The sequence below is a fragment of the Pyrgilauda ruficollis genome, unplaced genomic scaffold (genome assembly GCF_017590135.1).
Source record: "Pyrgilauda ruficollis isolate IOZ18807 unplaced genomic scaffold, ASM1759013v1 scaffold55, whole genome shotgun sequence".
Lineage (NCBI taxonomy): Eukaryota > Metazoa > Chordata > Aves > Passeriformes > Passeridae > Pyrgilauda > Pyrgilauda ruficollis.
The window spans coordinates 2018966-2046882 of record NW_024527155.1 but is presented as its reverse complement, the minus strand read 5'-3'; the positions used below and the strand labels follow the sequence as shown (position 1 = coordinate 2046882).

The window sequence follows — 27917 nt, the reverse complement described above, 5'->3', positions numbered from 1 at the left end:
ATGGAAATTCTTGTCAGTCTGTTAGATAATGATTCAAAGATGCAGCAGAGGGCTGAGGGAAAGACATTTGATCCCCTGACAACGTGGCTGGGGATAAACACTGCCTCTCTGACTTGCTTCATCTCCACAAAGGCAGCCTGGAAAGAATGCTGGTTGGAGAAGTTGAAAGCTGCACATGCTAATGACCAGCTGCAGAGTGAGTACACAGGGCTTAGAAATGGTCCTCCTTCCAACTCTCCAGGGCAGAAGAAAGCACTGGAAACAGAAAACAGGATTTTTTACTTTGCTCCACATCCAAGCCTGCTGGACCAACTGAGCAGGGGAGGCTCACAGACCTGTCCCTTTGGGTTTGCAGGCTGCAAGCATCCAAATCCTGGCTGGCCTGTTGGCAGGAGCTTGCCTAAATGCAAGGATATGCCCTGAACTGAATTTGTACAGAAAGCAAACTTTCTGTGGTATCTGCAGACTGCACCAGAGAAAACATGAGTGAGTGGGTGAGCCTTAGCTGAGGTCTGCTATTTGCAAAATAGCTAAAAGCTAAGAATGAGATGGTTTTGTGGTGGAGATGGCACGTTGGGATTAAATTTGGATTTATTATAGAGGTAGTACTTTAAATGTAATGGTAATACTCAGAAATGTGTCCTTTAGAATCAGGACATTCTGTGCCAATTCCTTTCGTGAACCCAGGCACAGTATCATTGCCTTCATGATTTGAATCTTATTTTGCAGTCTCCATCTCTTGTGTCTGAAAGGCCCATTTACCACAGACAGCAGCCAAGGTCTCAGAATGGCTACTGGGCTGAAATCCTGTTCTCTGCCTCACAGAGTAAAGCAATGGAAATATTCTCTTCTCTGTCCTTTGGAGCTCCCTCACTGAGCTTATAATCAGATACCTCTTGCTCGAAGTTTTGAGGCAAAAGTAACTCAAAAAACATTAAGGCTTTACTTGTAAGATGAAAGAATGGCTGACAAGATAGAGAAGATAAGTCTTGAACTTTGCAATTAATAATGTCAGAAAGTTTCATCCTTTGCTGATTGATCATTGCTTTGGACCAAATAAATAGTGCTTCTGAGTGAATGAATACAGCCAGATTTAAAATGATTTAGAGAACTGCCTGGCCATTTATTATGGGTTATTTGTAAAGTACTGAATTTAATTATAACATGGATTACCATCTTCAAAACAATTAAAAGAACGCAGCCTAGTTTTTAAATAGAGACTGAGGTACAAATATAGCATAGGTGCTGGGTTGGCAAATCACCCCATTTAAAGACTGTGGGGAGCTGACTCTGGTTCTCTGCATAGTCTGAGGCTGCCATGCCCAGGAGGTAGGACCTGTGTCTTTTATGTGCCATCTTCCCTGTGCACTCGCTCCTTTGATTTTGTCCTACTCATTTCCAGTGCTCCTTTCCACTCAGCAGAGGGATTGCAGTCCTGTGATTAGTGTTTGACAAAGGCAGACATGAAGAACTGGGTGGTGACAAGCTGTTTCTTTAGATTTCAAGTCTCTCCTGTAATAATTTAATGTATATTCTCTGTGGAAGGGAACCCTTCCTCTGCACAATGAGAAAAGGAGTGTGTGTTTGAGTGCCTCAGGTGCCTGCTGTGTTGTGAATGCAAAGCTGCTCATAACAGATTGCTGTGCTGGGGAGGGTTAGCAGCGGGTTTGGGAGCTGCAGTCTACACAGACATGACTAAATCTGTTTCATCTTTCTCCTCTGAGATTCTCCCTGGCATTTCTATTTCTATTTCTATTCGTGTGCTTGAAGGATTTGCTGAAGAGGAAAGTTGCTTCACAGACCAGAAGCTTAGGGAGAAGTTTCCCCTTCAGAGAGAGAATAGTGTCAGTCCACACGTCATTGAGAATCATTTAGACTTTTGGGAGTTTAAGAAGTTTGTCTGGATATTTTAAAAGTAATTTTAGGGCAACCAGTTCTTTCCCATAATGGCCCTTAGTGGACTTTTTTTTATCCTTTTAAAGAAATTACTAAGATTTTGGGAAAAGGAAAGGGTGGGAGGCCCCTATGCCAGGGAGAGAAACCACAGCCACCACATGAAGCCAGTTGGGCTTGGCACTTACCAGTGACCAGCAGCCAACCCCAAAATCTCTTGGTGCCCACCTATAGTTTGGGGTCTGAAGTTTGATAGTTTCTTTATGCATTTCAGGAAGGCAATTGTGGTATTTATCTGACTTTGAGGTTTGGTCTAGCCAGAGGAAAGAGTTATGGTGTGTGTTGCTTTCAGAGACTCAAATATTGACCTCAAAGCGTGTCGTGCTTTTAGGAAAATGATAAAGCCTCTTTTTACTTTGAAAACAAGTAACACTGTGTTAATTATGGTGACATTCACAGTTTATGCTGTGCATATTTTGTAGAGAGTCCTTCCAAGGAGTTAATTAATTTGTGTATGATACAAAGTAGGAAGAGTTTTTAAATTCACCTTGGGTATAATTTCACCCTAAAATGCATGGCCAATTTACTCATCATGCTGTGTTACACGACTGTGCAAGATGTGCTTTGAAAGTAACCTTCAGATCATTCCCTGTTTAGAGAGTTAGGATGTAGCTTTAAGCATGGATGCTACAAAGTCAAAATAAAATTTTTCTGCCTTCATGCTGCCACTGTTGATGATCACTCTGGCAGAGCTATACTGTGAGGAAAAATGCTTCCTACAATAGCTCAGTAACACAACAATATTCTGATGTCACTTTTGGACTGGAAGTTAGGAGTTGATATATTATTGTGAGGAAGAAGAATGTAAGGGAATATATCTCAGCTAACCTAACACTTTCAGATTTTTACTGTAGCTTTGCAAATTCTGGTTTATTTGGCTCTCCTCACTGCAAGGGTTGTCTGAAATACCAAACTCTGCTGTGTTTGCTTTCTCTTTTATGCCTTTGCAAAGTTCTCAATTCATTCTCTCGTCTCTCTCTCTGTTTCTCTCTTCTCTCTCTGTTTATTTTCTTTTTTGGTGGGGTACCCTGAATCTCTGAAGCAGTGCAGGAGGCTGAACAGGAAGATGTAAAGGTGGTAGTGGACGCCCAAGCTCCGAAACCAACTAAAAAAACCAAGGCAGCAGCTGCGAGCTGTCAGAGTAGCAGCACCAGAAAGGAGAAAAAAGGGAAACACAAAGGTTAGCTGCATGCAGCTGCATGTCAGATGTTAAATTCATTATTTTGCTGTCAATTCTCTATCTTGTTTTTTATATAGTTTATTTGAAAACCTGAAAATTGTCTAAAAGTAATTTCTTGAATTTTTTTCTGAGGTTGGAAAATGTGTGTGACTTGGTCGTGTCTGGGCATGTGCAGCCTTGGAGTCAAAAAATTTGTAAATGGAGTCTTTTTCAGAGGAGAGTGTTCAAATTGCAGAGGAGGAAGAAAGTTCTGAAGGAAAGATGATGGTGTTTTCCTGCAGTGGTAAAAAGAAGAGAATCATCTTAAAAGAGTGTGCTTTTTTAAATTATCTGAAATTAATCTTGTTTGGAGAAGCAGCCTTAAATTGCAGCTGCTTCTGTCCAGACTCGGAGTGAGGTTTAAACTATACAAATTAGAGGTTAAGGGGACATTTTGAAAATAATTCAACAAAACTGAGATAAACACCCTTAAAGAGGTTTTTCAAGTGTTACTTCAGTGTTACTTTGTCCCATTTGGCTGACAAATGGGAGGTGTTTGAAAAATTTTCTGCAATGACTTTGTCTATGACTAGGTAGCTTAAAAAAATACACTATCGGTAATGACAAAAGGGTAAGTAGAAATTATATTGCCACTCATAGATTTACAATTTGAGCTGGGTGCAAGAAGTAATGAGCTACTTTACTTTAAATTTATATATATATATGTGTGTGTGTGTGCACTCACAGAAAAAGAGAGGCTGTTGAACTACATTCAGTTACTTTTTATTTGGTGTTGAATGACTAATGAAATGAAATAATTTTCCAATAAATTGCAGTTCTTGAATAAGGCCACTGAAACACTGTCCTGCCTGGGCTGTACTGTATTCCTGTCTTGTGCATGTCCAACAGTTTCTCCACTGTTGCTTCAGTGAGAAAGTAGTCTATATCCTTGACAAGTCTCTTTAAAGATAGCAATGACTAATAAGGTTAATTATTGAGGTCAATGTATTGGGGCTTATCTGTAGGGATTTTGCAGGACTTGAGCCTACCTTAGTCAAATCCTTTGCGTATTGCAGCTTAATTCTTGAGATCTGAATCTACAACATCTCTCTGTAGTTCTTCTGGCTGCAAGGGAAGCTCTAGGTTATACAGGCTTTAGAGCTGGCCCTGAGCTAAAGGCTGTTCTTATATTTGAGAAAAGATGGTGTGTGTCAAAGGTAAAATTAACTCAGTGTAAAAATTATTGGCAAAATAAATGAACCGAAAGCAAATGTTTCCCAGTTTAATGTAAAAAGTAATGACATTCCAGTGTGGTAATACAAATGCCAAATTTTATTTTGAAGTACATCTTGCTGAAGAGTAAAGATTCTTTTGCTAGTTTAAAAGAAAACCTGAAAGGGATCATTATTCGAGCTAATACTTAAATCATGGTTATGGCATAGCCTTGAGGCTCTATTTTATCTCATAAAATACCTCTTTTGACATGCCTGTGTCTGTACTGTGTTCAGAACTGAAGATATTGTGCTGCACAGTTTTTTTATTATCCCACAGCAGGTAACACCTAGTATTTTTCTCACATGCCAGTGATAATTTTACTCATCTTCTGAAAAATCCCCCAAGCAGGCAAACATTAGCCTATGTTAATAAAAGCAAGTTGTGTCAGTGAAAGTGAATTCACTTTGTGTAGACTGAGAGCTTTGGCTTGCTGACACTGCTCCTTGTGTTGGGAACTAATATTTTTAGCCCAAGAAACCTCAGCCTCTGCTGCAATACTTACTGCTCATCCTGCTCTGCTATGGCCTTCAGCATTTGCCCATCAGTTCCAAGTTTTCAGAGAGTGGAGGTGTTATTTTATATGTCAATTATAGCAAAGGAAATGCTAGTATCTCCTCTCCTGAAGTTCATGTTGATGATTAGAAGCCAATAAAAGCCAGTCAAAGTACATTCAGAGCATACACATAGCCCCTCATCCAGTTCATCTACTTTTTCTGTACACTGGGATTTAGCTGTTCATTCATGTATAATTTCACCCTTGAAATAATATCTGGTTTGTCTTTCACAGTGTTGTAAACTTGGGAGGATTATGACTGGATTTCCAGTCTTCCATCCTTATCAAAGCTGCTAAATATTTTTTTTAATTGGATGTAGAAGTAGAACCAAATGCATCCTTAAAATTCCAGAGGGATTTTGGTGATAAATCCACTACAGACATAACTAATTTTGAATTTAGGAATAAACAAAATGCAAGTGGTAACAGAACCCTGTACTGGAACTTGTATTAATTTTCAGTTACTTTCAAAAATAGGTGTGAGTATTAAGGAAATATTTTTTTTATAACAGTGTTGAAATGATTTGCTAATAACTTCAGATCTAACTGTAAAAATGTATGAAGGGGAGGTGGTTTTATGCCATGTTTTAGCACAAGACATTTTGTTGGGGGGAGTTCATTGGTAATTAGAGCAAAACTTGGGAAATTTTATGTTCTGCTTTTAGCTTTGCAATCGCTTCAGGTTTGTCTCCACTCTGAGTGTAACCTTTGTATGTCCTGCAAATGAGCAGGATGAATGCAGTGGGGTAAGTGCACTTAACATGCTAAAATAGCATTTTAAAGGTTTTTGTTAGTATTTAGCTATAGTGGACCTTTCCTTTCTAAGCACAGCCCAGCTCTTTGTGTTTTAAGAAAAAAGAACACTTAGACCAGATCCTATGAATAAGAAGCTAATTCAGAGCAAAAATTGTTGAATTATACATGAGTAGCTGTTGAAGCGGTAGTGTAATGACTGCACTCTGGTTTTAGATGTGTAATGCTTTTTTAAGTAGCTTGAAGAGTGATGAAGCTGTGATCAGAACAATGTGCTGAAGACAAATGTGAGAGAAATATCAGGTTTAATGAGGTTACACTGGCATAGGAAAAGGAATGTAGCTAACTGCTCATGTCAGTGCACTTTGTAATTCTCTGATGGGTAACACGGTATTCAGCAATTTTTTCTAAATCTGTGATTATTACTGGTATTTCTTAATGGCAGTATGCAGTGTGCACAGTGCCTATTTTTAAAAAGAACCATAATTTTTGTGGGACAGAGCCTGGAACTGCAGTAAATTGATGACATTTTGTAGTAGCTTAGCTCATTAAACTGGTATTTCTGAAAGCTTCAGTCTCACAGTTTATTGCTTGGCCAAATATTCAGTATTGAAAAAAAACAAAACCCAGATGTAACAAATGCATATGTAAAATGGTTGTCTTTCAAATGGAGATGGTGGATCAAATTCTGGTTTGATTTGTGGCACATTGGGGTGATTCAAGATAACAGTGAACCCGGTGTACTGGGTGGTTCAACAGAAAAATCATGCAAATTAGTGAAAATATTTGCAGCAGGAACCTATGAAAAGTATGCACCCTACGTAATATTACAAAACCAGTGTGTGTTTAGCTATCAAAGATCTTGATGAGTCTTTAATAAAGGAGATTCATGAAAGTATTATAGGTACATAGTGGTGTTGTTACTTTGTTTGGAAAAGTTTACAAAGAAGTTAATAAATATACAGATAAAGTGAATTTTTTGGCTGTGTATAGTGAATGGGGCAAATAATGAAAAAAAAATGGAACTTTAAAAAAACCCAGAAAAGCATGAGAAGCCAGGAGTTAATACAAAATGAAATCTGATATGAAAATTCAGGAATCATTCTGTGAAAAGTTATTGGTGGTTGGTTGGGTTTGGTTTTTCTTCCCAAAACTCTTTTACTTAGACTATGTAAATACATTCTAGGAAAATTCTAGGAGATTCTGCTCCAAACTGCCATGGACAATATAAATGAAGATTTCTTTCTCATCAGTGAAATCAGAACCTGGATGTGTTTAAAATATCAAAGTAAACAATAATTTCACAGAAATTGTACCTTAAATGTGAGTGGTACATTGTGTATTTCCTGCTGACTTTCTGGGAGCCAGGAAGCCGAGGAGCAGCTCTGACACACAGAGCTTTTCCTGCCAGGGTGGCTATTCCGTGTTTTGATTTGGTTGGCTTCTTCCATGTTTCTTCTCTCTCTTTCACGCCTGTCTGAGTGTTTTGATTTGTGCATCCTGTCCCCTTTTCCTATGTAACAAGCAGCTACATTAACACTGGCTGGCTCAGAAAGCAGCAGCAGTTCTTGGGTAAGGAGCATCATTTCTCACTGTAGCACTTCCTTTCTGATGGGGGGAGGGAAGTTCATGTAAAGTAGATTTATCTCAGCTTCCCTGAGCACTAAATAAAAAGGGTAGGAGGAACAATAAGAAAATTTGGTGGAATTTTCCACCAAGAAAATTCCTTTTATTTCTAGATTTGACAAACCTTTCAGGCTGTGGTTGGCAATACATGAACTTAATTATGAAGAAGTAATTTTGACCTCCTAAGGATAAAGACTTATGAATGTACAGTTCCTCTTAATGGTTTTAGATTTCATCAAAGTGAGTATAGAGCTTAGTGCCCAAGTACTTGCTTTTAGTGTCCTGATCTGGTGCTAGCAATAGTCCAGTGGAGGTTTGGACTAAATCACCTCTAGACATCCTTTCAAAAAAATTTTCTATTTGCTTCCTTTCCCTCTCAGCAAATCCCTTTGTAATTTTGCAGTTGCTTGAACCCCTATCAGTGGATGCACAGCCCCTATGAGAACAGGAATATAATAGGAAGTGGCTTAGGAAATATTGACAGCAGGGTTTGCTTTAAGCCAGGTTCTCTAAAGGATGGAAACTATTTGTTCTGGTGTCAGATCTCCCTGGGATTCCCTGTGCTTGACCTCAGAGCAGGCCATCCTTTGAAGGGCTGTGCTGCCATCCCTCAGCTGGAGGGAGAGCTGCTCTGCAGAGGTCTTGAATAGCATTTGCACCCACAGCCTTGGGTGTAATCCACGTGGATGTGACTCCTTTGTCAGAGCAGTAACTGAGCTCAGGAAATGTGTGTTCTCTTCCAGAGGCCTCCTGCCTGACCTTGGTCATCTCTCCAGGTCTGGTCTGGAAATGTTTTTGTTTCTGGCACCTCTGGTTTTCATCTGAGACATGATCTTGCCAAAGTGCACCAAAAGGCCTTTTCTGAAGGAACTGGTATTCTGAGGGTAGTTCCAATCTTCTTTCCTCTCTGCCCTCCTTCACATTTGTCTCTCAAAAATTCCCCTTTTTTCTTAGCATGTATTCAAGGCCATCTCTGTCAGACTTTACCTGATTTTTTGGGAAGCACTGTAAAAAAATGCTGACCATAGCAATAAAACCTCTTTTGGCACAACCCACTCAGCTTCTTTGCCTCTTTTGGCTATGTCCTTAAGCACAGAAATTATAGATGAGTGTTAAATAGTTTGTTTTATTACACAGAGAACCAATCTCCTAGGGAGTGGATGAAAAGGAGTCAGGCAAAGAGGGAGAGAGATCCACCTTGAATATCATGGTTATACAAGCTTGGAAGTATTTTCAGATGTTTTCAGACATTTGTAGGTGGTGGCAAAGCTGCCTTTTGAACTATGGCTTACAAAGATGCACTTATACCTCATGATGTAGAAAAATGTGTATGTATGCCTGCATTTAATACATGCATGTGTAGCTACACAGATTATGCACACAGACAAGTATTAAGTAGTTAATGTATTTAATGCTGCATTTGCCACCTATAGTGCTCTAATGCAGCAGAAGTTTTTTTTTCTCTCCTTTTTTTTAATCCTCTCTGTCTTGCTACATATTTCATTCCTTTAAATGTGCTCACCAGTGGAACCATTCCTAATGCTTAATAACACAGTCTACCAGTGATGCACTCTTCAGAGCACTGAAATTGATTTTTCTTCTCTAAAACTGTGCCCTGCTAGTGTAGCCTTTGTCCTGACTCCTAATAATACACGATGTTCCTGACAGCATGGGATGTGAGTGCAGATGTTCTGCAGGCATTGGGAAAAAGCAGCCTCAGTGCAATCTCCAATGCTGTTGAAGGCATTTCATTTGCTGCAGATCAATGTCTGCTTTGAAGAGGTATAAATTAAGGTGTTTTGTTCCTTCTCAAAAGCGCTCTCAAAATTAGGTTTGTATTATCCAGTGCTTAATAAGGGGCTAGGTATGATATGCATGAGGCATCTTGTAAACTCGTGAATGCTTAACACTTTTGAAATTCAGAGTATTAAGGTAAGAACCTATCTTTAGGCAGCAACTTTAATGATAATGGTTAACACTGTAAAGCTGTTAAAAATACCACAGAGGATCTGAGCAGCTACCTGTCTGTTCTAGAGCACCTTTGCAGTGGTGCTTCTCCTAGGATAAATTTAAAGAAAAATGCAGTTCTTTCACTGCCGTATTATACCTGCAGCACACAAGATGATACTGTTCATTCTGTATCATGCAGAGCTACTTCTGAAATTGTCATCCTAGCAAGGTCACAGAGACATTTCCATGGACTTTATCTGCCCCTTCAAGGTTGGATGGACAGATTATTTATTTGCTGTTAGTCGTTGTTGTTAGCTTTGCTGCAAGTGAATCAGAATTTGCAGGCTTGGTGCAGAAATTGCCATGGTCTGTGTAATGCAGATGAAGCAATAACTCCTTGTGGTCTTGAACTCTGTGGGTTTAACACCTCTGCAGTGTCAGACTGCATCTCGTTGGGTGGCTGCACAGCCAGTGCTGTTCCTGGGGATATGAACCACTCTTCTTTCCACTTATGCTTTTTATTGCAGTGGCAGTGACAGCAGATATTGCAAAGTACAGTTAAGCATGCTAAATGTATAATCCAGCTGTCTTTTAATGCAAGTTGACAGCTGCTGGCAAAGCAGGATGAAATGGTATTCTTAGTGACTTCTGCTACAAATCACAGATCACACTCCAAAAAAAATCCCAATCCCTGCAGCTCCTTCTCACGGTTTATTCAGCTCTGTTTGGTGTGAGAAGCACCATATTCCTTTACTGAATTAGCTTTTTGTAGTGCTTGCTAGCTCTCCACAGTGTTGCTTGTTTATTAACAAAAATTTCACAACAGCAGCAGTATGCAGCTCATGCTATTTATTATATCTGTACATGAAAATATTACCATTTTTATAGATACAGAACTGCATTTTTATATAGCTGATTTAGTAACATATTCCAGCTCTGTGTCTTCACTAAGAGCTGGAAGCACATTTGCAGTCTGAGGTTTTACCTTGCTGTCCTGAAAAAACAAAATGAAGTTGGCTTGTAGTAAGAGCACCCCCCCACCTCTTACTTTCTTTTTCTCTCTGTGGAGGTGATTTACAGCCATAAGGAGGTAAATAGTTTCTTTCTGGCTGTGGTCAGGAGCCACAGGATCACAGCATGGCTGAGGCTGGGAGGTGTGTCTGCTCACAGCAGGTTGTTCAGGACCTGGTGCCTAGTTGGGATTTAAGCATCTCAAGAGGATAGAGGTTCCAGGGAATATGTCATATCTTCCTTATAGTTTTGCTCTGATGTATTAACTGTATGGCAATTTTCCTAACTTGAAAGGTGTATTTAGGCTTGTTAACATGCTGCCCCTCTGTTGGATACACTGCCAAATCTACTTGTAAATTTTCCAGGTTTTTGAAGCTTTAAAGTATTTTGATAACAGTGGTGTTTATATGGGGATGTGGCATACCCCGGGACTTGGGTTCATCTGTTTCTGGATCACCTTGTGCCCTTACTAAAATTTTATCTGTTTTCTTTGTCAGTTTTCTCTAGTGTGTTTCTTTTCTGCTTAGTTTCTGGTGCATGGGGTAGCTGTGCTTTGGGGTGAGGAGGGCACCAGTGAAATCTTGATCCTCTCCTGGAGGTTCTCCAGTGCAGTATGTGGGAAGTAAAATGTTTGCCTTGGAGGCTAGCTTAGTCTTGTTTAATGCTAGAAATATTATTGAAAGTGAACATCCAATCTGTGACTCCTAGAAAAGCTGCTGGTTTTTTTGAGTGAGCAGTTCTCCTTTCAGTAATTTCTTGACACAAAGACAACTAAGGCTTTTGCTGCTGTCTCACAGGGATTGATGGCCCAGCTGCTTTTCAAGATGATGTTCAGAAGATAGGAAGTCAAGTGCAGATTCTCACTGTTGGACAGTCTAGCCATGATGAAGATGATGGCGAGAAAGTGGCTACTGGCCAACAACAGCAAAGCAAGCAAGATCTTAGAACAGCAATGCAGAAGAAAGGTAAGTAGCTAAAGCTTCCTTCATGTTCTCACTGCTTGCTTGATGGACGTTGACTCAATTTCCTATTCTCACTGTCAGCCCTAGCCTAAGCACAGTTTGTTAGTTCTGGGTGTGTTCTCTTCAGAGCCTGTTAGGCTCTGTTCTGTTTCCTAAAAAAATCCAAAACCCCAAACCTAAAAAACAAATCCAAAACAATGAAGTTCTCTCTTGTCCCAAGGAACAAGAGCTCTGCAGGCTCTCAGGGATGACTTCCCCATCTGCAGTGCAGTGCCGTTATTAAGGTACCAGGCAGATGCCAATGCTCACATCCATCTGTTCACATTTTTATAATGTACAACTCTGGAAATCACTTACTTGATGGTTAAAAACAAGCATGAAATAGCAACATTCAAACTAGAATATTCATTTTAGTGGTGCAGTCAGTTACACGTTCATGTTTTCGTAGTGTCTGTTCAGGGTTGCAGAGGTGAAAAGTACACCACATTCTGCAGCATTTCCCACGCAGTCCTCAAATGTTCTGGAATTTATTTTTCTTTTTCCAGAGGCATGCATGCATTGGGAGATAGATTGTATATGTACACATTCATGCATCTGCCTCTTCCTTCCTGCACTGTTATCTTCCCTTAGACACAAACCATAGGAAGGAAAAAATAAAAATCCCCAAACCCTCACAAAGCATTTTCTGAAGACATTTGCTTTGGAGTTGTTCTTCTTCAGTGTACAGCTATTGAAGCAAAGATGGCTCAAGCCAAGAGTGCTCTGATGCTTTAAGAATAAACTCTTTGTGTATAAAGAGCAAAATGTAAGTGCAAACTTGACTCGTGTAGAATGGACTATTCATACCTAAATGCTGCCTCTTGTCTGCAGAGCAGTTCTCACTAGGATTCATTTTTTCTGGGACGTTACCCTGCAGATGTGAGCAGCTCCAACTGAAATGGGCAGATTTTCTCCAAGTGCGCTATTTCCTGGGCATTTGAGTTGCAGGGGTGTTGGGCATGACTAACAAGTTCTGATCTGTGTGGTGATTGTGTTGCCTTAGACCATGGCTCAGAATATTTAATCATCAGGCACACTACTAAACTAAAGCTGATTGACTTAAAAAGTACCCACAGACTTTGAAAATTAGGTCACAGCACTCAGATTTTTACTCTGGGGGACACTTCTGGTTTTGCTGGTTTTTTGCCAGGATATCATATATTTTTCTTCTCCCTAAATTTGTGTTTATTTTTAATAGAAGCAGAGAGTGGAAATTTTTTGGTTTGCATTGCTTCTGTATATTCTCAAACATATGATACAATCTTTTTTACCAGGTCTGAGTATACTCCTGCTCAGAACAGACACTGCTAATAGTGAACCACTAGTGTGTTTCAAGTTGAGGCGAGCAGGACACTTTTATTTAAATGGGAATACTGAGGTTTTTTTTTTTGTTTGTTTTTTGTTTTTTTTTTTTGTTAACAGCAGAGCTATGCTGGATGAGACACAAAGAGAGGTATTAAAATAATACCAGCAGTATCTCTTTAAATTGATTTTGCTATATGTGTATGGTTTGCTGCTTGATACCAGCAGAAGATGCTTGTTTTGAGAAAGTTTTGAGTATTCCACCATTAATGTGATACTTTATGCAGAGATGAAGCCCTTCATGTGGATTTCCACTGCCATTTCACTGCTGGTGGCATGTCCTTACTGGCATGTCACCTGAAAAGTGTTTAGAGCTGCTGTCTCTCATCAGGGCTTCACTTGCATGGAATAGGAGCAGAAGGAGAAGTGCACAAAGATGAGGCACTGCAGAAAGGGACCTGGGAGCCCTTGTCCATGACAAGTTGAACAGGAGCCAGCAGTGCCCTGGCAGCCAGGAGGGACAACCCTGTCCTGGGGGGCATCAGGCACAGCATCGCAGCCGGGCAAGGGAGGGGATTGTCCTGCTCTGCTCTGAGCTGGGGCAGCCTCACCTTGAGTGCTGGGGGCAGTTTTGGGTGCCACAGTATAGAAAAAACACTGAACTGTTAGAGAGTGTCCAAAGGAGGCCATGAGGATGGGCAATGTCTGGAGGGGAAACTGTATGAGGAGCGGCTGAGGGCACGTGGTCTGTTCAGCCGGGAGAAGAGGACACTGAGGAGAGACCCAATTGTGGTCTTCCACATCCTCATGAGGGGAAGAGGAGGGGCAGGCACTGATCTCTTCTCTGTGGTGACAGTGACAGGACCCGAGGCAATGTGTCAGGGGAGGTTCAGGTTGATATTAGGAAAAGGCTCTTCACCCAGAGGGTGGTTGGGAACTGGAACAGATTCCTCAGGGCAGTGGTCACAGCACCAAGCCAACAGAGTTCCAGAAGCATTTGGATAGTTCTCTGGGACACATGGCTGACTCTTGGGGTGTCCTGTGCATGGCCAGGAGTTGGACTCCATGATCCTGAAGATCCTCTTCCAACTCAGCTTATTCTGTGATTCTATAAAATGCTAACTGGTCTCATGGCAAAAGCTGAATCCCATTGGATTTGCATAGCCCTAGTTGGTGCCTGCTCTGCTCTTTGGCACTAACCTGGTGGAGAGAAACTTCTCTTAGCATGTGTCTCTCCTTCCCCAATGAGTCAAGCTCTGTAACAAGACAAGAGGTTATAGGCTACCGAGTGTGAAAAGAATATGTCACTTGTAAGAAAATGCCAAATGTTTTACTTGATTTCTCCATCTGTTGGAAATTGCCATCCTACAATAATTTTCCTCCTGTAGGAAATATTCATCCTTTTAATTTCCAAAGTGTTAATCTGTAGAGTTCCTCCCTGGCAAATGAGTCACTGGGACAGAGTCAGACTTCCATAAGTTTTAACACTAATTACTAACTTGTAGTCCTCACACTTACCAGTTTCCAATATGTCTGTGTAAAGGGCACGGAATGAGCAATTGGGTCTTAGTTCTTCTTTGGCACCTGAAGTTTTGAGATTTAGGGTGGGGATCAGTTTCATTTCTGGATTCCAAAACAGGAGCTCCCTGAAGCATTTTTCCCTGCAGGTTGTGAGTGCAGATGTTTCTAAGGCTGGAACAGAATTTTCACCACTAAAGCATTGGTGGTGAAATAGTGAGCACAGGTGTGGAAATAAACCAGTTCTGTCTGTGGATATGAATTATGGCTTTATTGTGCAGCTGCCAGCTGAGGAGATGGACTGTGTCCATTACCCATGCATAGAGCCTAGAACATGATTGTCCTTATTAAGAAATAATGCTTGTGATTAATGAGTGTGTGATTAATAATGAATGAATTCTGCAGGCTTTGAAAATATCTGTTGACCTCTGAACTCAGGCCTCCCTTACATAACCAGGTCCAATTGAAAGGTTTTGCTGTCATGCTCTGTGGTGTATGTCAGCACTGGGGGAGCTGAAGAAGTGAATAATGAGAGCTTTCACAGGGCAGCTGAGTGCAATGCAAGCATTGCTTATGCTCCTGGTTTACTTTTGTGCCCTCATTCTTACCACTCTGGTGGTGTTTCACTCTCCAGTGTGCATCTGGATATTCTAAAGGGACATGACTGAAGTTACTGGAAGTAACAATAAAAGCAGAAAGTATTTCAATGCCTTTTTTGCTGTCTTTTTCTTAATCTGATCCAAAATTTGAATGGAAGAAAGCCATTACTGAGTCTATATCTGCTGTTTATATTTCTGTACATCAGTTTGGTTTCCTGTCTGCTTGTTACAGACCGAGTTAATATTTTAGAAGACTAAACTACAATAAAATCTTTATGCATATCCCTGGAGCTCCCAGAAAAACAGTTCAGAGAGCCTGATTTAATCTTTTGATGATGAGGACGCAGTAGGCACAGGGACTGAAGTAGAATTTAGGACATCTGAATATGCATCTGAATATTTCTTTCAATGTTACTGACTCAATATTGTGTAGAATCTGTGTGTATCACTTATGTCAGTCAGGTTTGAGGGTTTTTATTTTGTTAGAGTTCCAAAGCAGGCCCAGACCCCACCATGCAGTGCACATCACACACAGAAGCGTTGGTGGCACAACTGCTCAGCATTAATGATGTTTGCTGAAGCTTTAGCTCTGTGATCCTGGGCTTTTTCACTTTATTCAAGGTACTGAAAGTGAAGATCCCAGCAGTATAAGCAGGTAGAAGGTGAATTTGATGGTGCAGTGCAGAAATAGTGAATCCAAGCAGCAGCATTGTGGCCCCATCCCAGAAGCCTTTAGCCCTGTGTGGAGCCCTCTTGCTAGGTTACGCTTGTTCATTCAATGAAGGGTTTGCAGAATCAAACCCTTGGATTTTTTCCTTTCCCAGATCCCCATGCAAATACATCCTGGTCCTCTTCCACCTCCCAATCCAGTCTTGTCGCCCTGGATCATGTTCCTGGTGAGTACAGAAGGAAAAAGTTAATTATGTCCATGCTGCTTGGCTCTGAAAATCTGCATTTCATTTATCCTTCTACACTGGACTTACCCATAATGGGAGTTCTGGACCAGGTGATGTTTTTTTGGTGTTTTTTAAAGGATAGAATATAGCCTGTAATGTATGGAATTTAGAGAGCTTGAACTTGAATATGGGGTGGCTTCATCTGCACGATACTCTCTGAAAAACTAGGCCTGGCAAACATCCCACCATTGATGCTTTTGCTGCTAAGACCTATTTGATGTTCAAAGTTGTGCTTCCCTTTGAAATGTCTGAGGTTTTGAATTGCTGTAAAGTCAAATTTTCAAGTGCTGTGAGGCAGTTCCTTTGGCTTGGGCTGATACTATTCTTTACATGAAATAAGATGCAGGAGAACGTTTCCTTGATGTGAATGTTTCTTGTCGGTCTAAGATGTGCTCTTCAGCAGATCACACAGCTAAAAGTGTGCTGTAGAAGGGCTTGTATTTTAATTGTGAGGGTTTCCAAGTGGCTGTGCTAGGCTGTCAGCTCCAATTTCAGCTTTATGATTTTGTGTTGTGTTTGAAGTACTTGATTGGATGATGATCTGAATTTAGATCTTAACCAGATATTTTTTCCTGTATCACTGGGTAACTTGATCCTCTCTGTGGAATGGAAACCATGATGTTTTCTGTCTTTTTACTTGAATGTTTAGGCTTCTCAGGAGAGCTGCTGTCTAACCCATGTGTTCATGCTCTTCCTCACACAATGAACCACTCTCACACTCACCTGTGAGCCTCAGGGTGCAGCAGTCTGATAAGTGGTGTTTTACAGCAAGTATGGGCAACTTTATCACTATTTCACATAAGTATGCTGTTTTCTTCTCAGGCATTTCAAGTAGCATGAATTTTGATGAGGAAGAAGATGAGGAGGATGAAGACAGCTCCAGTTCTTCACAGCTAAACAGTAACACCCGGCCTGGTTCTGCCACGAGCAAGAAATCCAATAAGGTAAGGGGAGAGTGCTGAAGAAGGGCTGTGCAAGTTGCTATGAACTGCATGATTTCAGGGTGCACTCAGGACAGGCCTGGCTTTCTTGTTCTGTGTTTAATATGCACTAGAGTCTCTCCAAGGTGATTTACTGTGATACCTCTCAGGCTTCGCAAGAGCAAGCCATGAAAATAATGACTTGGAGAAAAGAATGGCAAATATTGTCTGAACTTGAATGAAGAGAAAGGGAAACAGTAAATATTTACCTTTCTACCTCTTGCAGGTGCTCAGAAGGATCTTTTGTTTCCATTGACTTTTTCTGGGCATTTTCCAACCCTGTTCTCTCTGCTACCATCTGAACATAAAATAAGATTTTGGCTGGTTCAAATATTCGAAATCACAAGCTCTTACTAAACCAGTTGATGATGCCCTGCTCTTTTATGTACTGCACTGACTTCCCATCTTTGTTAGATCTCTCTGGAGCTTAAACTCTTGCTCCCTATCCCATTTCTTCCTTCTGTTAAAGGGCATCCCTATCCTTGAGCATGGCATTTCTGACAGAAGGAGTGTGGTGGGATGGGAAGGTGTGAGCCAGGGTTTGCTCTGTAAGCCCTGTACAGCACTCTGTGCTCCACCAGGTGGGTCTGCACACAGAGCACCAGCAAGACAATATGACTCTTGGTTTGACTTTTAAAAAGTGCAACTTCTATCAAATGTCGTTCCTTTATGCTTATAATCTTGTTGTAAATGGACATTAAAAAGCCCTGAATTTTGCTTGTTGTTTTAGGAAGCAGCCTCAGCCCCCAGTCCTTCCACAAATGAGCCTCTCATAGATGTGGATGACCTGGAGGAGTTTGCTGTCAGACCTGCCCCACAGGGGGTCACTGTCAAGTGCAGGATCACAAGAGACAAGAAGGGAATGGACCGAGGGATGTACCCTACTTATTACCTCCACTTGGAAAGGGAGCATGGTAAAAAGGTCATAACATAACTTGAATGGCATACCAGTTGCATCTGAATATTAAAAAAAAAAAATAATAAAAATATGAAGGAGTCTTACAAAGAAAATGTAGCGTTATATTTTGAATACATTTTTGATTTCACTAGATTGACCCTACCTTCTTCACGAAGCCAAACAACAGTATCACTTTCTCCCACTGCCTTTCTTCATATTTAATCTTTGGCCTTAAATAATCCATGCATGGCACCTTTATGTGACTGCCAGCAGTTGGGGCTCTCTGCATTCTGTGGCCTGAAAAGCATCTACTTTCAATTCAGCTGGAAGAGCCAGAGCAAGTCAGAATGAAACATTTAACAAAATAGATCAGATTTAATTATTTAAACCATAAATAATGGAATGAGTGGTTGAGAAGTCATTTTCCCTTACCAGACTTTTTTTTTCCCTGGTTTTGCTAAATCCCAGGAGATTTTCTGCTACTTTGCTAGTGATGCTTGAAGACAGAAAAATTGCTTATGGTTTGCTTATATCAAAGCAGGAAGTGGTGTGTGCTAATCCCTTTAGCATTCTAGAATATGGTTTTTTGCATTGCTTAGGTGTTTCTGTTGGCTGGAAGGAAACGAAAGAAGAGTAAAACCTCTAATTACCTCATCTCTATAGACCCAACTGACCTGTCTCGGGGTGGAGAGAGTTTTATTGGAAAACTGAGGTAAACAGTGATAAGTCTAGAAATTTTCTTTATATATAAAGTTTATTTGATATTAAGAAGTCTGTAATCCACTGTGTCTTCTTAGTTAGAGGCTTGACTACATCATGTGATCATGGTCTTAAAAATCACCAGTATCCAAGGCATGTTTTCAAAAATGTCTCAAGTACTTACAGGATCACATTTTATTAAAAGTCAGCAGGACTGAAGCTCTTAAGTGCTCAAAAGCCAAATTCTCAAGGGTGTAAGAGCACAACTTATCTTAATGGGATTTTCAGAAGTGCATGAGTACATTGTGTCTAGCCTCTATTGATATAAATACTTTGGAATGCACCGTTACACAGTCTGAAAATCCCTTTGGTTTTGCCTTTTCTCAAGATCCAAATTAGTTATTTACAGGTAGTGGAATTATTTCAGAACCACGTGTTCCTTTTCTGTCTGTCCCCACGTTGTACAACCAGTCTGCTCTTGATCCCTCCGTGGAGCCTCTGGGTGTGTGTTCAGATCATCTGTGCCTGCATTGTATTTTGCACTCCTTTCCATTGCAATAGGAAAGATTTGATCTCACTAATGGCTTTATAAAAGTCACTCCCTTTATTCTAACAGAGTTTAGTAGTCAGGTAAGAAAGCAGATGTTTTTATAGCGAGTAAGAGTATTTTAAAAACCAATCAGACACACAAAATAACCCCACCCGAGTGTTTCCTTACAGCTTTCTTGTATTTCCTAGTTTGCAAGATGTTATCAGAAATCTCCAGCATGATGAAAAGGGACCTTTAGTATACACTTCTGTACTGTACCTTTACATTTTTGTCCTTTTGGCCCTTAATCTGGGAATTGCCATGTAGCTGGGATTAGAAATAACAACTCTCAGTGCTCAATATTTGCCTTTCCTCTGGGGCCACAGTGCAGGAAAGGATAGATGTCTCGGGCAGCATTGCTGACAAATGGTGATTGGATTTTCCATTTTTTTGGTAGATCAAATCTTATGGGAACTAAGTTTACAGTTTATGACAATGGAGTAAATCCAATGAAAACAACATCCAGCCTGGAGGCGAGTACCCTGCGTCAGGAGCTAGCTGCTATTTGTTATGTAAGTACTGCTCACAGGCACAGCGTGCAGGAAGGGCAGCTCACTTTCTCAAACAGCACACTGAATTTCCTTCTCACTTATGATTATGTAAATCAGCATTCAGACTTTGATGTAACCAGGCAGCTGATCTCCACCAGAGAAACCAGGAGGCTCAGTGCAAAGTAGAGGTGAAAAACGTTGTGCATTGAACAGGGTTGCCCAGTTCTCACCTTTGGTGAGAAGGAGGTGTTGGAGCTCTTACATAACCCTCTGGAAAGGGTAGGATCACAGCCTGCAGGCACCTCCTGAGGGAACCTCCTGAACTGGGAAGAGTTGTGTACATGGCATTACTGCTCTAAAATATGATTGTTTGTTATGGTGTTTTGGAGGAGGCCTCTCTGATCCAAACCATTGGTAGCTGACAGCTAGGTCTTCAGTGGCTGAGATTGAGATAAAACCTCTAAAACTCCTTTTTACCAGGAAAAAAAACCCAAGTAAAATCCAAAATTTGATTGAATGAGAGAAACCAGGCTCTTACAGGAGAGTAAGTAGCATTTGTCAGGAGCAATGCAGACAATCAAGACTTGAAACACGGTTGCTGTTGTTTCACGATTGCTGGATGAATAACCTTTTTGGTGACAGTGTTCTTTCTGTCCAGAAATGTTTGGGCCCAAGAAACCCTTCCAGTGAAAACTGGTATGTACACTGCTACAGGAAGTTGTCTGGTTTCACAAATCAACACCTTCGATAAAAATACCCAAGAATTACTTTTCTGAAGAGTTCCTGCCCAGATCTAATCAAGGATGCCTGGAAATCTGTAAGGCTGAGGTCCACCACATACCCCATGTATGCACAGAATGTGTTCCCAGAAGGGTGAGCGTTGGGCTGTGGGGAGCAATGCATCTGGAAGATTTCCATGAGCAAGGAAGCTGAGAGCCATCCCTTTTGTGCAAAGTGCTGGGAGTTCTGAAGGAGGGCAGTATTAGCTGCCAGCACGTTCTCTTCCTGCTGCTTAGGATGCAGTTTTAATGTGGCAGATGAGCAGATACATATCACTCCCTTCCTGTTGGATTTGAAATTCTGAGAATTTCCAAAAACTCAGCTTGTAGGATTTAAAATGAGACTCCAGAATCTGAGGCCATTTTGACTGAAATCTCAGTAGAAGCCTAGCAGAACATACATGTTTAATGAAGGTAGTTTTACTGGTTTGTATAGGATGGCATTCCCTGGAGCCAGGCAACTAATCTGTGCAAACTGGAAATGCAAAAAGAAAACCAAAGTCAATTTAAAAAAAGTTATGTGTTGAGAAATTTAGGCATTGCTTAAGTCAACAACAAACAATACGTGAATGATGAACAATGCCAAATAAAAAGCTGTTGTGGTCAGCAGAGGTAATTAGAAGTATGGGTGTTGGAAAGAACCAAATCATAGTCACTGTTTGGAGAATGGGGCTGAGATAAGCTGCTTTTATATGTCTGTAATCAGCAGTTTGAAACTGGTACATTTGTATAAGAAAATTTCTTGTTCCATTGATATTTTGGTAGTAGTGGAGAAAGGCAGCAGGCTTGCAGGTGTGCTGTGGCCAGAGGACAAAAGGAAATTGGAACTGTATGTCATTTCAAACTAGCCAGGTTTGCTGAAGTGAGATTATTGTTCCTGGCTGCAGGAGAACCAGAGCAGAGAGTGCCAGGAAGAGCAGAGCCGAAACACCCTTGTCCTAAGGCAGTCTTTTAATTCCTGCCCTGAGATTTCCCCTGCAGCAAAATCTATAAAAACAATACTTTGAAAGCACCACTAACCTCTCACTGTCCCTCAGCTCATCTGAGCAAGTACCCATGTGGAGATCAAGCTGTACCCAACTTACTGAGCATGACCTGCTTAATCATCTCAGCAGGTATAATTTATATAGGCAGAAACTGGTGCTGCATCTGTGGCTGACTGTGGGATAAATGTGGTGAGGGCTCTTTTTGTGGAGCTCACCTTAAGATGTGTTTCAAGCAACAGGATCAGAGCTAGGTAAGGTCAGAGTTTCCTCGGGTGCTGTTGACCACTTTTACTCCCCTTGTGTTGGCAGCCCAGCATATTAATAAACCTGCAGCAGCACCTAATGGCTGATTGCAGAATCGTTGGCAAAATTTAACCAGGAGCAGTGAGGAGCAACTGTGCCACTGGTAGCAGGATTTTCTGTGCTGGATTCCATAGATCTCACAGTTGAGTTTGTGTCAGATTCCAGGCAGTGAGCTCAGCTGATGCTCTGAGGTGTGGCTCAGGTTTCAGTACAGTAGCAAGACCCTGTTCCTACTCAGGCCTCAATCACTTGCATTGTGTTCCTCCAGTGTTGTGGGTTATGTGAGCTGGGTCTTCCTTGAAATGGTAATTTCTAGAGAAAATATTAAGGACAAGGCACAGCTGTGTGCAACAAGCGCATGAAGGGAAGTGGCTGCAAGAAAATAGGAATAATAAAATCAGGAATCTCCTGGGAGCTGCTGGGATATTCACCTTGCTGCTTTAATCATGGCAGCTATTGCCACTAAAGCAAAGTGCTTACATAATTATTTGAAAGTATGCAATATTCTAAAGGCAGCTCTGGGGAGAGGCTCTTGCAGTCCAGTTTATTATGAGGCTGACTGGATGGGCTAAGGTAGAGCGTGAGCAATCCTGGGCTAAGTCCTGAGCTGATCAAAATCATTGGTGTCAATAGGGGCTCTGCCAGTGAACAACATTTGTGTTCCTGTGTAAACCAGGACTGTCAGTGGCATTAAAATGGTGTGAAATCAGAATTTGGTTTGTGTTCCCCTAATAATACCCTTTGTAGTCTTAAATTTCCACACACAAAAGAATGCAGGAGGGAAATAGAAGAGAAGCAGGGAGTGAAGCAGAGGTAATTTTAATAATTTTCATCACATATTCCATGTTTATATAATTTCAGTTTGGCTCTGTGAGTTTTGCAAAAGGGTAGCATTTGCCAGCACAGTGTGTGATAATTGGTGATGGTAGTAATGTGCAGCTAGTAGCCATTCTCTTATCATGTGCCAGAGGTACCAATTTCAGTGTTTCTGAGTAAACCCAAAGAATATAGTCCTGTTTCTTTCCTCTTGCTTGTTGGGAGGGAAGTGATTCAGCACTATTATTTAATTTTACCTTCAACAATGTCTTCAACCAGTCAGCATCTAAATTAATTATGTATAGCATGACTGCAGCTTGAGGAGAAGAAAAGCTTGTAAGGCATAGCAGAGGTGCCCAAAATTGTCAGTACTTAGTGGAAAATAAGCATAAGTATGAATCTTTTCTTAGAACTTGTCCTCTGCTGAGCTGAATCTCTCCTACTTATAAAATCTGCTGGCAGTCATATCAGTTTTCATCTTGCCATGATGCAGAACCAACTGAACTGATAACATGTTTTACTCTGCCAAAGGAGGGGACATAAATGATTCAGAAAAGAGGCAGAATCTTCCCATTAATGCATAGAGTTAGGAAGATATATGAATATGCCTGGATTGCTTCAGGAGCATGCAATAAAATAATCCAGTAGAATTTCTCTTGCATGCATGAAAATCTTTAATGAGTTGTGGAAAATCTCCAGATGATTTGCTGGAACAGGTAAAGTTATTTCAAAGGTCTGATGATGGCAAAGCTGCAGGTATTTTAGGTGGGTATTTTCAGATGTTTCCAGTGGGTTCAGATGCATGGATTTTTGCATGCAGAAGTAGAGGTGTTTTAATAACTTTAGTGTTCTGTAAAATCAGGACATTTTAATTAAAAATGTAAAATCAGAGACAGCTGAATGTGTCACTTTTAAATGTCCCAGCGGTAAAGCCACAGCAGCTGGAGCCTAGGGGTGTCTGGTTCTTGGCATCCTGTGGTATGTTGCTGGGAACAATGGGAATGTTCTTCCTGAGATTCCTTAGTGCATCTCCAAAGCCCTTCATTTCAGTTTGGCAGATGGAGGGAAAAAATACATGACTGAAAAAAAGCGATCACAAAACATGAGGAGATGGACTTCAAGGTGTCACTGTTTCATTCACTGGGTTAATGCTAAAATCAGGTTTTACTGGAAAATATTGCTCTTTACCTTTTCTGGTTTTCTTGTGAAAAGCTGGTCAGGAAAGCATCAGATCACTTTTAATGGAAAAAATTGTATTTTCTGTGGATTTGTTTTTGCTGCCCATGTGGTTTCTTTACTTTCCCTGGCTTCATAGCTAGAAAATTTGCTTTCATGGTAATGTGTTTGGTTTTTTTACTGTGGTCATCTCTAAGCAAACTTTGAAAACCACAGCACTGCTATCAGATGTTCTGACTAGCATTTTGTTTGCTTTTGTGCTGGCTCTGGAATAAATGGTGCTGATCCCATATATTTAATTTTGTCTCGCATCAAAATGTGTGACTACATTTTATGATTTTTAAATTGCAACTACTTTATTTTGGGACCTAGCAGTAGCCAAGCAATCTGGTTAATTCATATCCTTTCTTAACAAAGGGATTCTTTAAAAAAAAATTTATATTAAGGTTGCTGGCAGCCAGTGTTAGGAGTGTTTTTGGAAACCTCTCTATTTCCATTTTTCCTGTTGTCGGAGCTTCTAAGACAAAGCTAGAATGTTTATCTGTGCCAGTGAAGGTGGGAGTTTCAAGATGTTTTTTGAGTTGACTAACAAATAAGTTCCTTGGGCTGCCACAGTGTCTCTATGCTGAAAAAATTAACTTTAAAAATAAAGATCATGATGAAATCTTTTCTAAACATTTTAGGAAACAAATGTCCTGGGGTTTAAAGGACCTCGTAAAATGAGTGTGATCATACCAGGAATGAATATGGATCATGAAAGAGTTTCCATCAGACCACGAAATGTAAGTCTTACCAGCAGCCAACACTAAAAATTCATTGAATTCTTTTTCCAGTAGAATTGGGGTTTTTTATTTGCATTTCTGAAGGTCTAGAAGTTAATAAAATGGCATTCAAACAATTGCAGAACAATGGGACATGTGATTACTTCTGTGACTCACAAAAGCTCTACAAATAAAATATTTTGTTAACAAAAGGTACAACTAACATTTATCAAACTGTGGACTCAAATGCACATTTGCATTTAGATCCTCACAGTTCTCAGTTTCATTCATTGAAGTTGTTTTGAGGGTCGAGGGTTTAGTCTTTGGGCCAGGATTAATGAATTTTTTCTTCCTTGTTCATGTATTTTTTGTCACGTGAGCGTGTTAAACTGAAGCGTGTATCTGTGGTGTGCGCAGGAACACGAGACGCTTCTTGCAAGGTGGCAGAACAAAAACACAGAGAGTGTCATTGAGCTGCACAACAAAACCCCAGTCTGGAATGATGACACCCAGTCCTATGTTCTGAATTTCCACGGTCGAGTCACCCAGGCCTCGGTGAAGAACTTCCAAATTATCCATGATAATGATCGTAAGTAGAGCTCTCTGCCTGTGAGGTAGGAACAGCGCTGTGTGCACAGTCTGGGAGGGATTCTGCCCTCACAGCTGTCACCTGAGCAGGTTTGATTGAGATCTGTATCAGAGGCTTCAACAGTCTATACAGAAGCCATCGTCTCCCTGTTCTTGCAAAAAAAGCACTTTTTATATGCGTCTTTTTTTTGACGCTAACAAGTCTTGCAACCCTTTATCACTCAAGCTGTCCTTGCCTCTCGCTCTGCTATCAGCACGCCCACTTGCATGAATAAGTGCTGTGAAGTTTGATGAGTGAGCATGTTTGGGTGGTGTTTCGTTGCTCTGGGACAGAGGGTAGGGTTGGATGCCTGCTTATTTAGTGAGGGCTGCAAACACCAGTAATGCTTTTTGCCTTTCCTGACCTTTCTGGCAGCTGACTACATCGTGATGCAGTTTGGCCGCGTGGCTGAGGACGTGTTCACCATGGACTACAACTACCCAATGTGTGCACTACAAGCCTTTTCCATTGCCCTTTCCAGTTTTGACAGCAAGCTGGCTTGTGAGTAAAGGGGCGTGGGTGAGCATCCTCTCGAAGGAAGCAGTTTGCCATATGATTCCCAATTTCTGCTGGTGTCGCTTATGGTCCATACTAAAAAGGTCAGGGAAAAATACAGTTGTGGAGGACCACTCTGTGGCTGAAGAGAAAGTAAAAGGAATCTTCTAAAAATTCAGGACATTCAGGAAATGATATTTTCCTTTTTTTTTTTTCTGTCATATTTTTCTGGAAGTGACATCGAGTTTTTGTAAATAGGAGCTGTCTCTCAGTCCCTGGTTGTGTTATGGATGTGTGCCATGATGTACTGTACCGTGGCTCCAGTAGCACCATGACAGTGGTGTCTTTTTTAAAAATCCAGAAAGGGCGTGAGCGCTCCAAAATTTTCTTTTTACATTTAAGAATCATTCCGAGGCTGCAATTGTACCTCAAGGTTGCATTCCTGCATCAACTAATCAGAGCTTCACATCATCCAGCATAAGAGAAAGATGAGGAAAAAAGATGCACTTTTTTTTTTTTTTGGATTGTGCAAGGATCTCATGTAGTATAAAGCCGGGTCTGAAGGTTGAAAACCTCTACTGGACTGAACTTGATGCATTGCTATTGTACATGTAGTAGGGCATGATGAATTTTAATTGCAGTAGGAGGAAATGGAGAAGTGGAAAGCACAAAATAATGTTGCACAAGTCACTTGAATTCTAAGCTGTCATTATGTTTTAACATCTACATGCTTTTTAATTTGTTTCAAATGGAAGTGTATTTGCAGTACAGAAAGGGAAAAGGAAAACATCTCAATGCCAAGAAAGCATAACTTATGTTGAATTTGGCATTTCATGGGCTGGGAATTTATATCCTTGTATTGCTGTGGTAATTCAAACACATATTTTGTATGAAGTGATATAAACAATTGGATAAAGGCACTCTGCAGAGAGTCTTATTATTTTGAACAGGCTGTGTAAAGCTGAGGAAGGTAAATGGAAGTATTTTATTAAATTTGTCTGACCTTTTGAGCTTTTACAATTTGTTGATCGCATTTTTTGAACTTTGAGCAACAACCACTTTTCATATTTATTTCCCATTGTAAGAATGCTTGAAATCGATTGAAACTGTGTATGTTGTTCTCTGATGTAAACGTGCCAGCTACTGAGCTAAATCCTTCTAGGCAAATCTAGTGTATGCTGCATACAAATGAGACACTGGCAGGACACAGAATAGCTTAAAATAGCGCAGATTTTGCGTCTCCATTTTTCTGATCTATCTGGAATATACAAACAAATACCATTTCAAAACAAAACACAAGCAAATAACAAGCCATGGTTATCTTCTCTCCTGAACATTTCAAAAGCCAGGAGCTACAACTCGAAAGCACATTGTAAAAATAATGGTCACATATCTTTAAAAATAATGGTCTTGCTGCCATTTTCTGTGCAATGCTGTCCAGAATGGCACTCAGAGTAATAGAATTTATATGTTTACTAGAAGGGTGTGGAAATGTGAGTGAAGTAGTAGCTGTGCTTTATACTGCGTGTATTCAGGCCCTCCTTTTTATTTCTTATAAACTCTTGCACTGCACAAGCAGAGGTTATGTAATGTAAAAATGAGACCAAGTCTGATTGTCTCATAGTTGACAGGCCCTTTTTGACTGTAGGGGACAGGACATAAAGCTCTCCTTAAGGTTGTGCCATTTGGACTGTATCATTTCAACTAACAAAAGAAATATGCTCTCTTCACCTTTGCCTTCAGCTCTCCTTCCCAGTATACAGACAAAGGAATTTCAGATAAGAGAGGAAAATAAATAATTACCAGCATTTTTTAAATCTTTTAAACAATCTATGGGAAGAAAGTCTGCTGGCTTTAAACAGTGTTTTGTTGATAGACTCAGCATGTCAAATATTCTCTTTTAATTAACAGGAAGCTCTGTCTTTTTTTCTCCCCCCCCCCCCCCCCCCAACTTTTTTTTTTTTTTTTGCAAGGAGCCTTTCCATGCAATGATATAAAATGGAAAGACAACTTTTGTTTGAGAGAAACGAGCATCAGTTCCCTCCATGAATGATGGAAGTGCTGAGTCATGAGCTGCAGGGTGATTCTTTGGCTTTGCACATGAGAGCTTTGTTTTTCTCTGTAGCTGGTGGTTTCCCACAGTTTCACATCCCCATCTGTCATCTCACTTTGGATTTAACAGAGAAGGCCCTTAGGCCTTTGCTTACCTCATCTCAGCCTTTAAAAACTAGCTCCAGCGACCTCCAGAATTTTTTTGTTTGGGCTACTGCAAAACCAGTCAGGAATTCCCAGTGCTGTTATTTAGGTTTGATGTGGATTTGAAGAACTCTGCAGCATGGGAATGGCTGAATCTGCATGGCTTGAATTCTGTGCCTTGCCAGTCACACGCTTACTTTAGAGCCTGAGAAAGTGGCACCTGACACAGTTTTCTGCCTCTGTCCGTGCACAAGACTGTGTCAAAGGAACTGAGTGTCTCGTGGTGCAAATGCACAGTCTGCTGGCTTTAGAGGGGGAGCTGCTTTAGGAAGGGTTATTTTTAACCCAGTTCATAACAATGGGCTGACTCACATCATGACCCCCCAGGGAATTGGCACCAAAGGAGACTCATGTGCAGTGAACTCCTGCACAAGGGTGAGAATGAGGGGCTGGGGAAAGGCTGC

General features: G+C 40.7%; 1 protein-coding gene across 4 annotated transcripts in view; it reads left to right on the top strand.

Annotated features, from left to right (window-relative positions):
• The window catches only part of TUB (TUB bipartite transcription factor), a 64466-nt gene extending 38192 nt beyond the window's left edge, over positions 1 to 26274 (top strand). For 2 of the 4 annotated variants that reach the window (XM_041481165.1, XM_041481167.1), the window contains exons 4-12: positions 11078 to 11245; positions 15525 to 15596; positions 16479 to 16600; positions 17367 to 17558; positions 18134 to 18246; positions 19220 to 19334; positions 24057 to 24155; positions 24552 to 24723; positions 25138 to 26274. In XM_041481165.1, the coding sequence (XP_041337099.1) occupies positions 11078 to 11245; positions 15525 to 15596; positions 16479 to 16600; positions 17367 to 17558; positions 18134 to 18246; positions 19220 to 19334; positions 24057 to 24155; positions 24552 to 24723; positions 25138 to 25271 (1187 nt within the window). In that variant the 3' untranslated portion in view covers positions 25272 to 26274. The remainder of the gene's footprint in view (positions 1 to 11077; positions 11246 to 15524; positions 15597 to 16478; positions 16601 to 17366; positions 17559 to 18133; positions 18247 to 19219; positions 19335 to 24056; positions 24156 to 24551; positions 24724 to 25137) is intronic. The other 2 variants (XM_041481166.1, XM_041481168.1) reach the window with 2 other exon arrangements.
• The last annotated feature ends 1643 nt before the right edge of the window (positions 26275 to 27917 follow it).